We start from the raw sequence: 13,443 nt of genomic DNA on the forward strand, positions 1-13,443 counted from the left end.
AGGAGGTGGCAAGGATTTAGTGTGATAAGTTCTGATACTAAAATGGTTATTACATTTTGAATAAAGCTGCAGAGTCATGATTTTGTCATCATCGGTGTTCATTTCTTTGTGGTGTTCAGTTAGTGGAGCAAGGGGAGAGGTGTGTGAAAACGCCTTTGAAAACAGAACCCAAGTTACCACTACATGTGCATCCTGTGAGAGACAATTCTGCTTCAATTATCACTGCTATACAGAAAAAAGTCGGGAAGTAACATTTGCTTGGGCAAAAGTGATAAGCTAGACTTCTAGCAAACAAAAGCATTGTTATCTTCCAAGGACATTGTTGAAAAATGTACCTCCTACCTTCATGAGTTTTAGACTTCTAATCTTAATAGGTAATAAATAGAAATAAAACAAAACATAGACAAGAAAATAAGATGATACCTTTTTTATTGGACTAACTTAATACATTTTTTGATTAGCTTTCGAAGGTAACTCTTCTTCAGATCAGAAATGAGCAAATGTTGACAAATATCAGAATATATATAAGTGAAACACAAAAAGCATTCCAATGAATCTCACAGGAAATAGCTTATTGTACAGGGGTCCCTGTAATTGATGATATCAGGTCTAAACAGATAGATCAATTATTATTAAGTGCAATCACAGAAACATTCCATGAACACAATAACATGTTGTGATTTATGGCACAAAGGGGAATTCCAATCTAAGATTCACAGCTGGTTGAAACATCAGATACATTAATTCTGAGCCTTTCTTCTAATGATTCGAAATTATGCATTTGTTTATCTTGAAATGAAAGACGCCACAATAGGTTGCTTTAATAACTTTGGTGTCCTTTGGCTTCTAATGCTGCTTAGGTATTATATCTGGAAACAAGGGGCCGTCCAACATGACGGGATATCCATTCATAGAACTTAGCCACCTTAGTGTAAACACCAGGGGACCCGGGCTGCCCGCAGTTTTCACCCCAGCTTACGATGCCCCAGACATATGCCACATTGTGTGAATCATAGCAGATCAGAGGCCCTCCTGAATCACCTTTGCAGGAATCTATGGACCCATCATATGTACCTAAAAGTAAGGAAAGAAACAAACAAAAGAATGTAACTGCAGTGTGGGTCTGAGTGGAGGAGTGGCCTAGTGGTTAGTGTGGTGGACTTTGGTCCTGGGGAACTGGGTTCAATTCCCACTGCAGACCAGGCAGCTCATTGTGACTCTGGGCAAGTCAATTAACCTTCCACTGCCCCAGGTACAAATAAGTACCTATATATAATACGTAAGCCGCATTGAACTTGCTATGAGTGGGAAAGCGCAGGGTGCAAATGTAACAAAAACAAAACACATGTGAAGCCCCATTTTGCCTAGGACGTTTGGGTAGAAATTGGGAAATCCCATTGGAACAATAGGGTAGGACCTGAGGGCCCACAACAGTAGGGGACCCACCATGCCCTAATTTCTATCTAGTTTAATCACTTTTGATAGGTGGTTAGGGGCCCATGACCATTCAGAAGGCCCAGATTACTGTCAGTCTGCCCCTGTCCCCAAAGATTCTGCTAAATTTGGACTCTCTTACACATCCAGTGGCAACAGCCAATTCACAAAAAATTAAAAAAGAAAAGAGTACAGTCACTTGGAGCTTTACACATGTAAGAGCTGGCAACTAGATGTGGAAGTGCTGAAATTTACAAAACTATTTATACAAGAGGAGCAGAGGAAAAATGAACTCTTATCTTCAGAGGCAGTGTTAGACATCACAAATTGCAATCCCCTCCCCCCAACACTGGTGGAGTCCCCTGGTCCAAATGATCAGGTAGCTGACACTTGTGCCTGCCTCGGAACAGGTATAGGTAACGACAGGGAAATTTTTAAAAATATAGATGGAAAATACACACATTTTGGACCACCCAAAACATGCTGCCTTTCTTTGCGTCCCACAGCAATCCTGCATGTGAATAGCTGCATTCTAGAAGGTAAAATTATGTATAATCATACCTGATAATTTTCTTTCCATTAATCATAGCTGATCAATCCATAGACTGGTGGGTTGTGTCCATCTACCAGCAGGTGGAGATAGAGAGCAAACTTTTGCCTCCCTATATGTGGTCATGTGCTGCCGGAAACTCCTCAGTATGTCGATATCAAAGCTCCATCCGCAGGACTCAGCACTTAGAGAATTACACCCACGAAGGGACACTCTGCCCAGCTCACCACCGCCGAAACGGGGGAGGGGAATTAACCCAGCTCATCCCCACACAAGTGGGGGAGGGGAATCCGTCCAGCTCATCCCCGCGGAGCGGGGGAGGGACACCACACCCGCCGATGCGGGGGGATCTGGCTTATCCTGCAACCGCAACCGCGGGAGGAGCTGACTGACCCTAACACCGCCGAAGCGGGAGGGGTACAAAGCTGCCCTACATCCGCACGAAGCGGGAGGGAGTGCCGGCAGAATTTAAATCTCAATCCAGCCCCGTAAAACGGAGGGGAGAGGAATGCAGCAGCTCACTGTAACACAAACTCGTCTTAACTCTTGAAGAATCCAAGTGAAAAAACTTGAACACGAAGTCTTTCTGAAGTAACTGAAGACTAAACTTGAACCTGAAATGCAACCAGAATAAAAACAGTACAGATATCTGGGAGGGGCTATGGATTGATCAGCTATGATTAATGGAAAGAAAATTATCAGGTATGATTATACATAATTTTACCTTCCATATCATCAAGCTGATCAATCCATAGACTGGTGGGATGTACCGAAGCAGTACTCACCCAGGGCGGGACATTGAAATCCCTGACCTCAACACTGAAGCTCCAAACCGGGCCTCCGCCCGTGCAGCCACAGTCAAACGGTAATGCTTGGAGAATGAATGAGCCGAAGCCCAAGTTGCCGCCTTGCATATCTCTTCCAAGGAGACGGATCCGGCCTCTGCCATCGAGGCCGCCTGAGCTCTCGTGGAGTGAGCCTTCAGCTGGATAGGCGGCACCTTCCCCGCGGCCACATAAGCCGCCGCAATGGCTTCCTTGACCCATCTTGCCACTGTAGGCTTAGCAGCCTGCAGACCCTTACGAGGACCTGCAAACAGGACAAACAGATGATCCGACTTCCGGAAATCATTGGTCACTTCCAAGTATCTGATGATGACTCGTCTCACGTCCAGATATTTAAGAGCAGAGTACTCCTCTGGGTAGTCCTCCCTACGAAAGGAAGGGAGACATAGCTGCTGATTCACATGGAAGCGAGAAACAATCTTGGGCAGGAAGGAAGGCACTGTGCGAATAGTCACTCCTGCCTCAGTGAACTGCAGAAAAGGCTCTCGACATGAGAGCGCCTGGAGCTCGGAAACTCTTCTGGCTGAAGTGATAGCCACCAAAAAGACTGCTTTCAACGTCAGGTCTTTCAGAGATGCCCTCGACAAGGGTTCAAAAGGCGGCTTCTGCAATGCTCTTAGCACCAGGTTGAGATTCCACGCAGGCACCACTGAGTGTAGAGGAGGGCGCAGTTGATTAACTCCCTTGAGAAAGCGCACCACATCTGGCTGCGAAGCCAGGGAAACACCCTTCAGGCGACCCCTGAAGCAAGCCAGAGCCGCTACCTGGACTTTAAGGGAACTGAGCGACAGGCCTTTCTCCAGGCCTTCTTGCAGGAACGCCAACACTGAAGAAATTGGAGCAGTGAAGGGAGAAAGTGAGCCTGCTTCACACCACGCTGCAAAGATACGCCAAACCCTGGCGTAAGCAGTAGAAGTAGAGCGCTTCCTCGCTCTTAGCATAGTGGCGATGACCTTGTCTGAGAAGCCCTTCTTTCTCAGACGCTGCCGCTCAATAGCCAGGCCGTAAGACCAAAGGGGGAGGGATCCTCCATCACCACGGGACCCTGATGTAACAGGCCCTGCTCCACTGGCAGCCGCAGAGGATCGTCGACTGAGAGCCTGATCAAGTCCGCATACCAGGGACGTCTGGGCCAATCCGGACCCACCAGGATTACCCTGCCGGGATGCTTTGCCACCCCGTCTAGTACCCTGCCCAACATGGGCCAGGGCGGGAACACATAGAGAAGCTCTTGTGTCGGCCACTGTTGGAGAAGAGCATCCACTCCCAGGGATCGAGGGTCCCGTCCTCTGCTGAAAAAACGCGGCACTTGGCAATTGGCCGATGACGCCATCAGATCTAGGCTCGGCTGGCCCCAGCGCTTCGTGATGTCCAAGAACGCCTGAGCAGATAGCTGCCACTCTCCGGGCTCCAAGGTATGGCGACTGAGAAAGTCCGCCTTGACATTCATGACTCCGGCAATGTGGGCCGCTGAAAGCTGCTCCAGGTTCGCTTCCGCCCACTGGCAAAGATTCATAGCCTCCTTGGCTAGAGGGGCGCTCTTGGTACCTCCCTGGCGGTTGACATAGGCCACAGCCGTGGCATTGTCCGACAGGACCCGTACAGGCTTCAGCACCAGTACCGGGATGAACTCCAAAAGCGCCAACCGAATGGCTCTGAGTTCCAGGAGGTTGATAGACCACTTTGCCTCTGCAGGAGACCAGAGCCCCTGCGCTGTCCTTCCCAAGCAGTGGGCTCCCCAGCCCGACAACGAGGCGTCCGTCGTGACGACAATCCACTCTGGGGTCACCAGAGGCATTCCCGCAGACAACTTGTCTGTCTGCATCCACCAGCTCAGCGCCTTGCGCACTGCTGGATCCAAGGGAAGGCGCACAGCATAATCCTCCGACATCGGAGTCCAGCGCTGCAGCAGAGAGTGTTGTAGTGGTCTCATATGAGCCCTGGCCCAGGGCACTACTTCCATCGTGGCCGTCATAGAGCCCAACAGCTGCACATAGTCCCAAGCCCGAAGAGGAGAGGCTACTAGGAACTGGTCCACCTGAGCCTGAAGTTTGACAATCCGATTGTCTGGCAGGAACACTCTGCCCACTTGGGTGTCGAATCGAACTCCCAGATACTCCAGGGACTGAGTCGGGCGCAGCTGGCTCTTCTCCCAGTTGATGATCCATCCCAGGGAGCTCAAAAGAGCAACTACCCGGTCCACAGCTTTGCCGCACTCTGCATAAGAGGGGGCTCGGATCAACCAGTCGTCCAGATAAGGATGGACTTGTACTCCTTCCTTTCGCAGGAAGGCCGCTATGACCACCATTACTTTGGAAAAGGTCCGCGGAGCAGTAGCCAACCCGAACGGGAGGGCTCTGAACTGGAAGTGTCGGCCCAGGACTGCAAAACGCAGAAAGCGTTGATGAGGAGGCCAGATGGGAATATGCAGGTACGCTTCCTTGATGTCCAAGGATGCCAGGTACTCCCCTGCCTTCACTGCCGCTATAACAGAGCGGAGAGTCTCCATGCGAAAGTGCCGCACTTTCAAGGCCCGATTGACCCCTTTGAGGTCGAGGATAGGCCGGACAGAACCTCCTTTCTTTGGTACCACAAAGTAAATGGAGTAACGCCCCTTGCCAAGCTGACTTTCTGGCACCGGAACGACCGCACCCAGGCGGATCAGATTGTCCAAAGTCTGCTGCACTGCCACAGCTTTGACCGGAGACTTGCAGGGAGAGAGTACAAACCCGTCTCTTAAGGGTCGGCAGAACTCTAGCTTGTAGCCGTCTCTGATGACTTCCAGCACCCAAGCGTCTGAAGTTATTGTGGTCCACTCGCCCAGAAACGAGGACAGCCGTCCTCCAATCTGCACTGGGGCGTGGACCAAGACCCCGTCATTGGGTACGAGACCCTGGGGGAGGACCGGAGGGAGCACCTCCGGGACGGCGGTCTCTGCGAAAGGAATGCTGCTTGGGGGAGAAATTCCTCTTAAAGGAAGAGGGGGCAGAAGAACCCGACCTGCCCGGGCGGTACCGACGGGCTTCCTGAAACCGTCCTCTGGAGGTACCGGGACGAGCACTAGCCCGAGCCCTGACCTCTGGTAACTTCTTGCCCTTAGACGTGCCGAGATCGGTCACGATTTTATCCAGCTCGACCCCAAAGAGCAGCTTGCCTTTAAAAGGCAATTTAGCCAGGCGGGATTTAGAGGCATGGTCAGCAGACCAATGTTTCAGCCAAAGCCACCGCCGCGCAGAGACTGTCTGAGCCATGCCTTTAGCTGAGGCTCTCAAGACATCATACAGCAAGTCTGCCAAATAGGCTAAGCCCGATTCCAGGGCTGGCCAATCAGCCCTCAAGGAATGATCCGAGGGGGAAGCCCGCTGCATCATAGTCAGGCACGCCCTGGCCACATAGGAGCCGCAAACTGAGGCCTGCAAACTTAAAGCAGCCGCCTCAAAGGACGACCTTAAGGCCGCCTCCAATCTCCTGTCTTGGGCGTCCTTTAGGGCCGTGCCACCTTCCACCGGCAATGCCGTTTTCTTAGTCACCGCAGTGATTAAAGAATCCACGGTAGGCCACAGATAGGCCTCACGTTCACTCACAGCCAAAGGATAGAGGCGGGACATAGCCCTAGCCACTTTAAGGCTCGCTTCTGGGACATCCCATTGAGCCGAAATTAAGGTGTGCATGGCATCATGCACGTGGAAGGTTCTAGGCGGGCGCTTCGTCCCCAGCATAATGGCAGAGCCAACAGGGGCTGAGGGAGAGACGTCCTCCGGAGAGGATATCTTCAAAGTGTCCATGGCCTGTAACAACAGGTTGGGCAAATCCTCTGGGCGAAAAAGCCGCGCTGCAGAGGGGTCATCCGCTCCATCCGAGCGGGGATCCGTCTCCTCCAAGGAATCCGCAAAGGACCGTTGGGAGACCTCAGACACGCTGCCCTCATCTACATCGGAGGAGACAAATTCCTCCAAGGCCTGGGAATCAACCCGAGGGCGTTTACCTCTGGGAACCTCAACCTCTTTACCAGACGAGGGAGCGGGGGCAGCGTTGTGCATGAGGAAGGCCTTATGCAGCAGCAAAACAAACTCGGGGGAGAAACCCCCCAGACTGTGCACTTCCGCAGCCTGGGCAACAGCCCTAGGCGCGCTCTCAACCGGCGCTCGCAATAGCGGGGGAGAGACATGCTGCGCGTCCAAAATGGCGTCCGGCGCGAAACTCCGCGAAGGAGCCGCGCGGGAAGAACGGCTCTTAACTTTAGCCGCTTCTGTGCCGTCGCCCAAATTAAGGGCGTTCATGGCATTAATGTCTCCAACCTCAAGGGCGGCCCAAGAAGAAGCCGTCCGAGCCGCGTGGCCGGCCAAGATGGCGGAGGCGAGGAGCGGGGGATGGGCGTTTATGGCGGGAAAAACCGCCACGCCGGAGGAAGGACCGGGACATTCATCGGTCACGAAACTGTCACCCAACAAGGGCGAATCAGGCTTTAAGACCCCCGCATCCCCTCTAGAAGCGCTCAAGCGACCCGGGGAGCGACCCTTTGCGCCCTCGCCCTCCGACGCCATGTGCCACGAGGAGAAGAATCGGGGAACCCCCGCCCGCTATAAAAAGGTAAAATTACCTGCTGTCCGCTCCGAGTTGTAACGACCTGGTGTCCCAGTGAGTAGCTGCAATAGACGCTTAAATAAACGTCGAAATAAACGCCTTTAAAGACGTTTAAAAATTTTTTTTTTTTTTTAACGGAGCCAGCGGGAGGGGGGAGAAAAGGAGGGACCTGGCACCACCAGGTTTGCACTTGCTCAAAAGAGCCCTCAACCCCAGGCACTCAACAAAACCTAAAAATTAGGCTTGGAGGCCTAGCCAGAGCTGCTGCTGTGTGTGACCACCACCTGCTGAGATAGAGAACATACTGGGGAGTTTCCGGCAGCACATGACCACATATAGGGAGGCAAAAGTTTGCTCTCTATCTCCACCTGCTGGTAGATGGACACAACCCACCAGTCTATGGATTGATCAGCTTGATGATATGGAATCGTCATTTAAACATGTATGCAAGCTACAGATGTAAGTTCTCCTTCGGCGCCTAACCGCTCGAGAAATATAAAATGCACCAATCTATCCACCCTATCAGATTAACTGTTCACTCGTCCTCTAGATTGTTCACTTGTCTTTAGTTTGTTCTCTTGTCTTTTAGATTGTAAGCTCTTTGAGCAGGGACTGTCCTTCTATGTTTAAATTGTACAGCGCTGCATAACCCTAGTAGCGCTTTAGAAATGTTAGTTAGTAGTAGTACTAATGGAATTAGTGCATGCTCAATGCTGACAGTCCTATTTTCCAGCAATGGGCCATTAGTGTACACTATTGTCCATTTAGCACGTGCTAAGTTTTAGTACAAAAGCCTCTAAAATGACCTCCTTAGTGACAAAAGCAAGTATTTGAAATAGCTCTGTTTAAAAAAAGTATTAAATGTTAAAAAGTCTACATGTGGAGGAGTGGCCTAGTGGTTAGGGTGGTGGACTTTGGTCCTGCGGAACTGAGTTTGATTCCCACTTCAGGCACAGGCAGCTCCTTGTGACTTTGGACAAGTCACTTAACCCTCCATTGCCCCATGTAAGCCACAGTGAGCCTGCCATGAGTGGGAAAGCATGGGGTACAAATGTAACAAACAGAAATATGAGAAAGGATTGCTCTCTGAAAAAAAGAATGTAAGTTGGGTTTCAGATTTTAGTAGTCTAGTTGAGCAAACCAAGTGAAATTTACATCTCTTTGAAATTAAAGCAGTTTTATTGAAAATATCTCCATACTGGATATGAAAAATGAAATTATTTGTAGGATGGTATCAAAGCAAAACTTAAATGATCTCATGATGACTGTTGATGTGTTATGATGGGCAGGAGTGGTGCTTAGACAGCAACTCCAACAGTGAGGAAGTAAGGCCCGAGCTGGACAGATTTCTACAGTCTGTGTCCAGCCCGGGCCTTACTTCCTCACTGCTAGAGTTGCTATCTAAACACCAATGCTACCCATCATAACACATCAATAGTCATGAGATCATTTAAGTTTTGTTTTGATACCATCCTACAAATAAGTATGTATGGGAAGATAGATCAGTATGGGCTGGAGTGGGATTAGACAGCTACTCCAGCAGTTGGGAAGTAGGACCAGTGCCAGACAGACTTCTGTGCTCTGTGTGTTGAAAAGGGCAAAGACCAATCAGGATCAAATATGCGTATTTTATACCACATTTGTATTGTATGCTAAGCGTGTGGGTGCTGTGTATTTCAATGGGAGAGGGAAAGACATTGGATTGTTGGTTTAATCATGAACTGATGATGAATGTAATGTGACTGCTGGGCAGACTGGATGGAGTGACATAGAGGGGCATAATCAAACGGCGCTGGCGAAATTGATCACCGGCGATCTATTTTGGCGGCGCCGCAACAGCTGGCCGGAACCGTATTATCGAAAAAGATGGCCGGCCAACTTTTGTTTCGATAATACGGTTGGGGCCGGCCAAATGCCACAGATCGCCGGGTTTGAGATGGCCGACTTTGTTTTTCAGCGATAATGGAAACTGGAACCGGCCATCTCAAACCCAGCGTTCGTAGTGCACTGGTACTTCTGGATGTTTAGATCTTGCTGATCAGTTATGTTATGACTTACTTGTTCAGGAGTGCTGTATTTTGTGATACTGTTTTGAGAAATGTTCAAAAAAGACTTCATACAAATGAAAAAAGTCCCTGCCGTGCATTTTCCCTTGATGGCCATCCCTGACTTGCACTTCCCTTAATAGCCGTCTTTCTCTTAATGGCCGTCTTTCTCCCTGAACAGGGAAATCAAAAGTTTTTGCACACTGCTTTTTTTGTAGTAACAGTGGGATTTATCTTATTGTAAGCCATACTGAGCCCGCAAAGAGGTGGGAAAATGTGGGATACAAATGCAATAAATAATAATAAATAATTTGAACCAGCCACCTCTGCATTACAAGACCAGTGATCACTTAGCCACAGCTCCACTTACTTGGGTGTCTCTCCCTTTTGATTATACCCCTCCAGGTCTCTCTCAGCCACTCACAGACAGCTTACCGTGCTGTGATTGGCTGAGAGAGACCTGAAGGGGTATAATCAAAAGGAAGGGACACCCAAGCAAGTGGAGCTGTGGCCAAGTGGTTACATCATGGCTCTTGTAATGCAGAGGTGGCTGGTTCAAATCCCACTGTTACTACTAAAAAAAAAAACTGTGCGCAAAAACTGTTTTGATTTCCCTGTTTGGGGAGAAAGCCGGCCATTAAGAGAAGTGCACTTTTGGAGAGAAAGACGGCTATTAAGGGAAGTGCACGTCAGGGACGGCCATCAAGGGAAAATGAACGGCAAGGACTTTTTTCATTTGTATGAAGTCTTTCTTGAGCATTTCTCAAAACAGTATCACAAAATACAGCACTCCAGAACAAGTAAGTCATAACATAACTGATCAGCAAGATCCTTTTTTTTTTTTTTACGAGCTGGCCGACTGGCTTCCCCTCCTAGGAAGGAAATGTTTTAAAGTTTTTTTTGGGATGGGAGGGGGTTGGTGACCACTGGAGGAGTATGGAGAGGTCATCCCCGATTCCTTCCGGTGGTCATCTGGTCAGTTTGGGCATCTTTTTGAGACTTGGTCGTGAAAATAAATAGACCAAGTAAAACCGGCCAAATGCTCGTCATCGCCGGTTTTCTTTTTTCCATTATCAGCTGAAGCCGGCCATCTCGTAAGCACACCCACATCCCGCCTTCACTACCCTGCCGACACGCCCCCTTGAAGTTTAGCCGCCTCCGCGACGGAATGCCGGCGAGTGTGTCCAAAAATCGGCTTTCGATTATACCGATTTGGCCGGTTTTAGGAGACGGCCGGCCATCTCCCGATTTGTGTCGGAAGATGGCCGGCTATCACTTTCGAAAATAAGCTGGATAGTAACATAGTAACATAGTAGATGACGGCAGAAAAAGACCTGCACGGTCCACCCAGTCTGCCCAACAAGATAAACTCACGTGTGCCATTTTTTGTGTATACCTTACCTTGATTTGTACCTGTCTTTTTCAGGGCACAGACCGTATAAGTCTGCCCAGCACTATCCCCGCCTCCCAACCACCAGCCCCGCCTCCCACCACCGGCTCTGGCATAGACCGTATAAGTCTGCCCAGCACTATCCCCACCTCCCAACCACCGGTCTTTGTCTGCTGTCATTTACTATGTTACTATGTAGTACCTGAGGACTGTAATTGTCTTCCCTCCTCTGATAGTGGCTGAATATTGCCACTGTACATTCAGGAGCCCTTTTACTAAGGTGTGCTAAACCCTAACACATCATCCTGCAGTAATTTCCATGTTTGCGTATGCCAACCATGTGCTATTTATTTTTGGGAGGGGGCATGGCATGGGCGGGAAATTGGAATGGAAGCATTATCCAGCTAGCGTGTTCACATTAGCGTGTGCTAACTGGATAATGCAGACTTTAATGTGGAAGCTCTTAGCTACAGACAGTTATTATCAGTGCCGTAGCAAGGCCGGCTGACACCTGGGGCGGGTCGCCACTGCGCACCCCCCCCCGGGTGCAGCACGGCACGCACCCCCCCCCTCTGCGACACCCCCCCCCCGTCGAGGCGCATTCTTACTTGCGGGGGACGGGCGGGAGGGCCGATCTGCCCCGAGTGCACGTCACTCGGAGCTGCGTCGGCTCCGCTGGTTCCCTGCTCTCTCTGCCCCGTAACAGGTTTGCCCCGGAACAGGAAGTAACCTGTTCCGGGGCAGAGGGAGCAGGGAACCAGCGGGGCCGACACCTCCCCCCAGCGCGTGCACCCGGGGCGGACCGCCCCTCCCGCCCCCCTTCCTACACCACTGGTTATTATACTTGAAGTAGCTTTGTGATGTGACTGCTGAGGGTTTTTTCTTCCCTTTTTAGTATTTTTACATCACTTATATAGTTACAGTTGAGTTAGCCTTCCATATATTTTTGAGTTTTGCTGTAAATGCTTGGACATTATTATTATTATTAGCATTTGTATAGCGCTACCAGACGCACGCAGCGCTGAACACCTGACATAGAGAAACAGTCCCTGCTCAATAGAGCTTACAATCTAAAAAAACACAGACAAAACAATTAAGGGTGAGGGAAGTACTGGGTGAGAAGGAACAAAGGGGGGGAGGCAAATGAGTAGTGGCTAGGAGCCAAAAACAGTAGTGAAAAGGTGGGTACACATGTACAGTCTCTATCTTGTTAAGCTAGTATTTCATAAAGGAAAGCAGGTGCCTTTGTTCCTCTGTAAAACAGGCTCTTACATGGTGCAAAGTTATAGAACTGGCCTCATAGTGAACATAATAGCCATTCTGGGTCAGACGAAAGGTCCATCCAGCCCAGTATCCTGCTTCCAACAGTGGCCAACCCAGATCACCAAGTACCAGGCAGAATCCCAAAAAAGAGCAGAATTTCATGGTACCGACCCCAGGAATAATTAGTGGCTTCCCCAGGTCTACCTTAGTAACATTTTATGGACTTCACCTCTAAGAACTTATCCAAACCTTTTCTAAACCCAGCTATACTAATTAGCATATCTTCCAGCAATGAGTTCAAGAGCTTAACTATTTTCTCTTATTTGTTTTAAAGTATTACTGTGCAACTTCATGGCATGTTCCCTAATCTTTGTACATTTTGAAAGAGTAAACAATTGATTTGCATCTACCCATTCTACTCTCTATCGTATCCCACTTCAGCCCTCTGGGCAGTGCCAGAGTGACATGGATTTTTGGCAGCATTACTCAGACAGTGCAGCCAGCCACTAAATGTGTCCCTTTGAATAATGGGCCCATAATATTTACTGGGGAGTGCCCTCCCTTAATCAATTTCCATGTTTTCAGGCAGGACTAGATTTCTGCTGGAAGTACAAGTGATTGCAAGTTATATGTTTGCTGTACAGCTCGGTATCTTAAGTTACAAATGCAATAAACCCAATGCAGAAATATAATTGAAGTGAGGGCACCCACAGCAGTGAGGATAGAGGAAATGCAGCATTGGTTGGTTCAGTACAGCAAAATCAAAAAGATGACAATTGTTACTTATGGCTTGGAAATTGGTTTAGAACAGTGTTTCCCAAGTTGGTCCTGGAGTATTCACTGGTCCGTCAGGTTTTCAGGATATCCACAATGAATATGCATGACATTGATTTCCATACACTGCCTCCATTAAGTGAAAATCCGTTCCATGCATATTCATTGTGGATATCCTGAAAAACTGACTGGCAAATGGGTACAAAGCAAAGAACAGGAGTGGGAACTAGATCAGGCTCTTCAAAACCGGACTAAGGAATGCTCAATGTGAAATTGTAAACTTTTATTGATGACTCTAAATGATGGCTTGACATCGTACCATGTTTCGGCACAAACATGCCAGCCTCAGGAGTCTCTGATGGATATGATTGACAATTACAATTGAATGTGTCTTCAGTGCTCAAAATTACACTAAAGCCTATCTTCAGAGGCTAAAGTGCTACAATTGGGGTCTTATAAAAGACCATTTGAAGCTTGTTCTAACTGCAAATTCTGGTTGAACAACTGCCCCCTGCCAAAGGGCTACTCCAGGACAGCAGCGTACCTAACTTATATGGC

General features: G+C 49.0%; 1 protein-coding gene across 1 annotated transcript in view; it reads right to left on the reverse strand.

Moving 5' to 3' along the window:
• Positions 1-477: 477 nt before the first annotated feature.
• Positions 478-13,443, reverse strand: part of CFI (complement factor I) — a gene marked incomplete at its 5' end in the record, with an annotated part of 98,540 nt that continues 85,574 nt past the window's right edge. Inside the window, 1 exon segment of the mRNA XM_030190814.1 lies at positions 478-1,074. Within this exon segment, the coding sequence (XP_030046674.1) occupies positions 857-1,074 (218 nt within the window).

This window comes from Microcaecilia unicolor, chromosome 2 (assembly GCF_901765095.1).
Source record: "Microcaecilia unicolor chromosome 2, aMicUni1.1, whole genome shotgun sequence".
Classification (NCBI taxonomy): domain Eukaryota; kingdom Metazoa; phylum Chordata; class Amphibia; order Gymnophiona; family Siphonopidae; genus Microcaecilia; species Microcaecilia unicolor.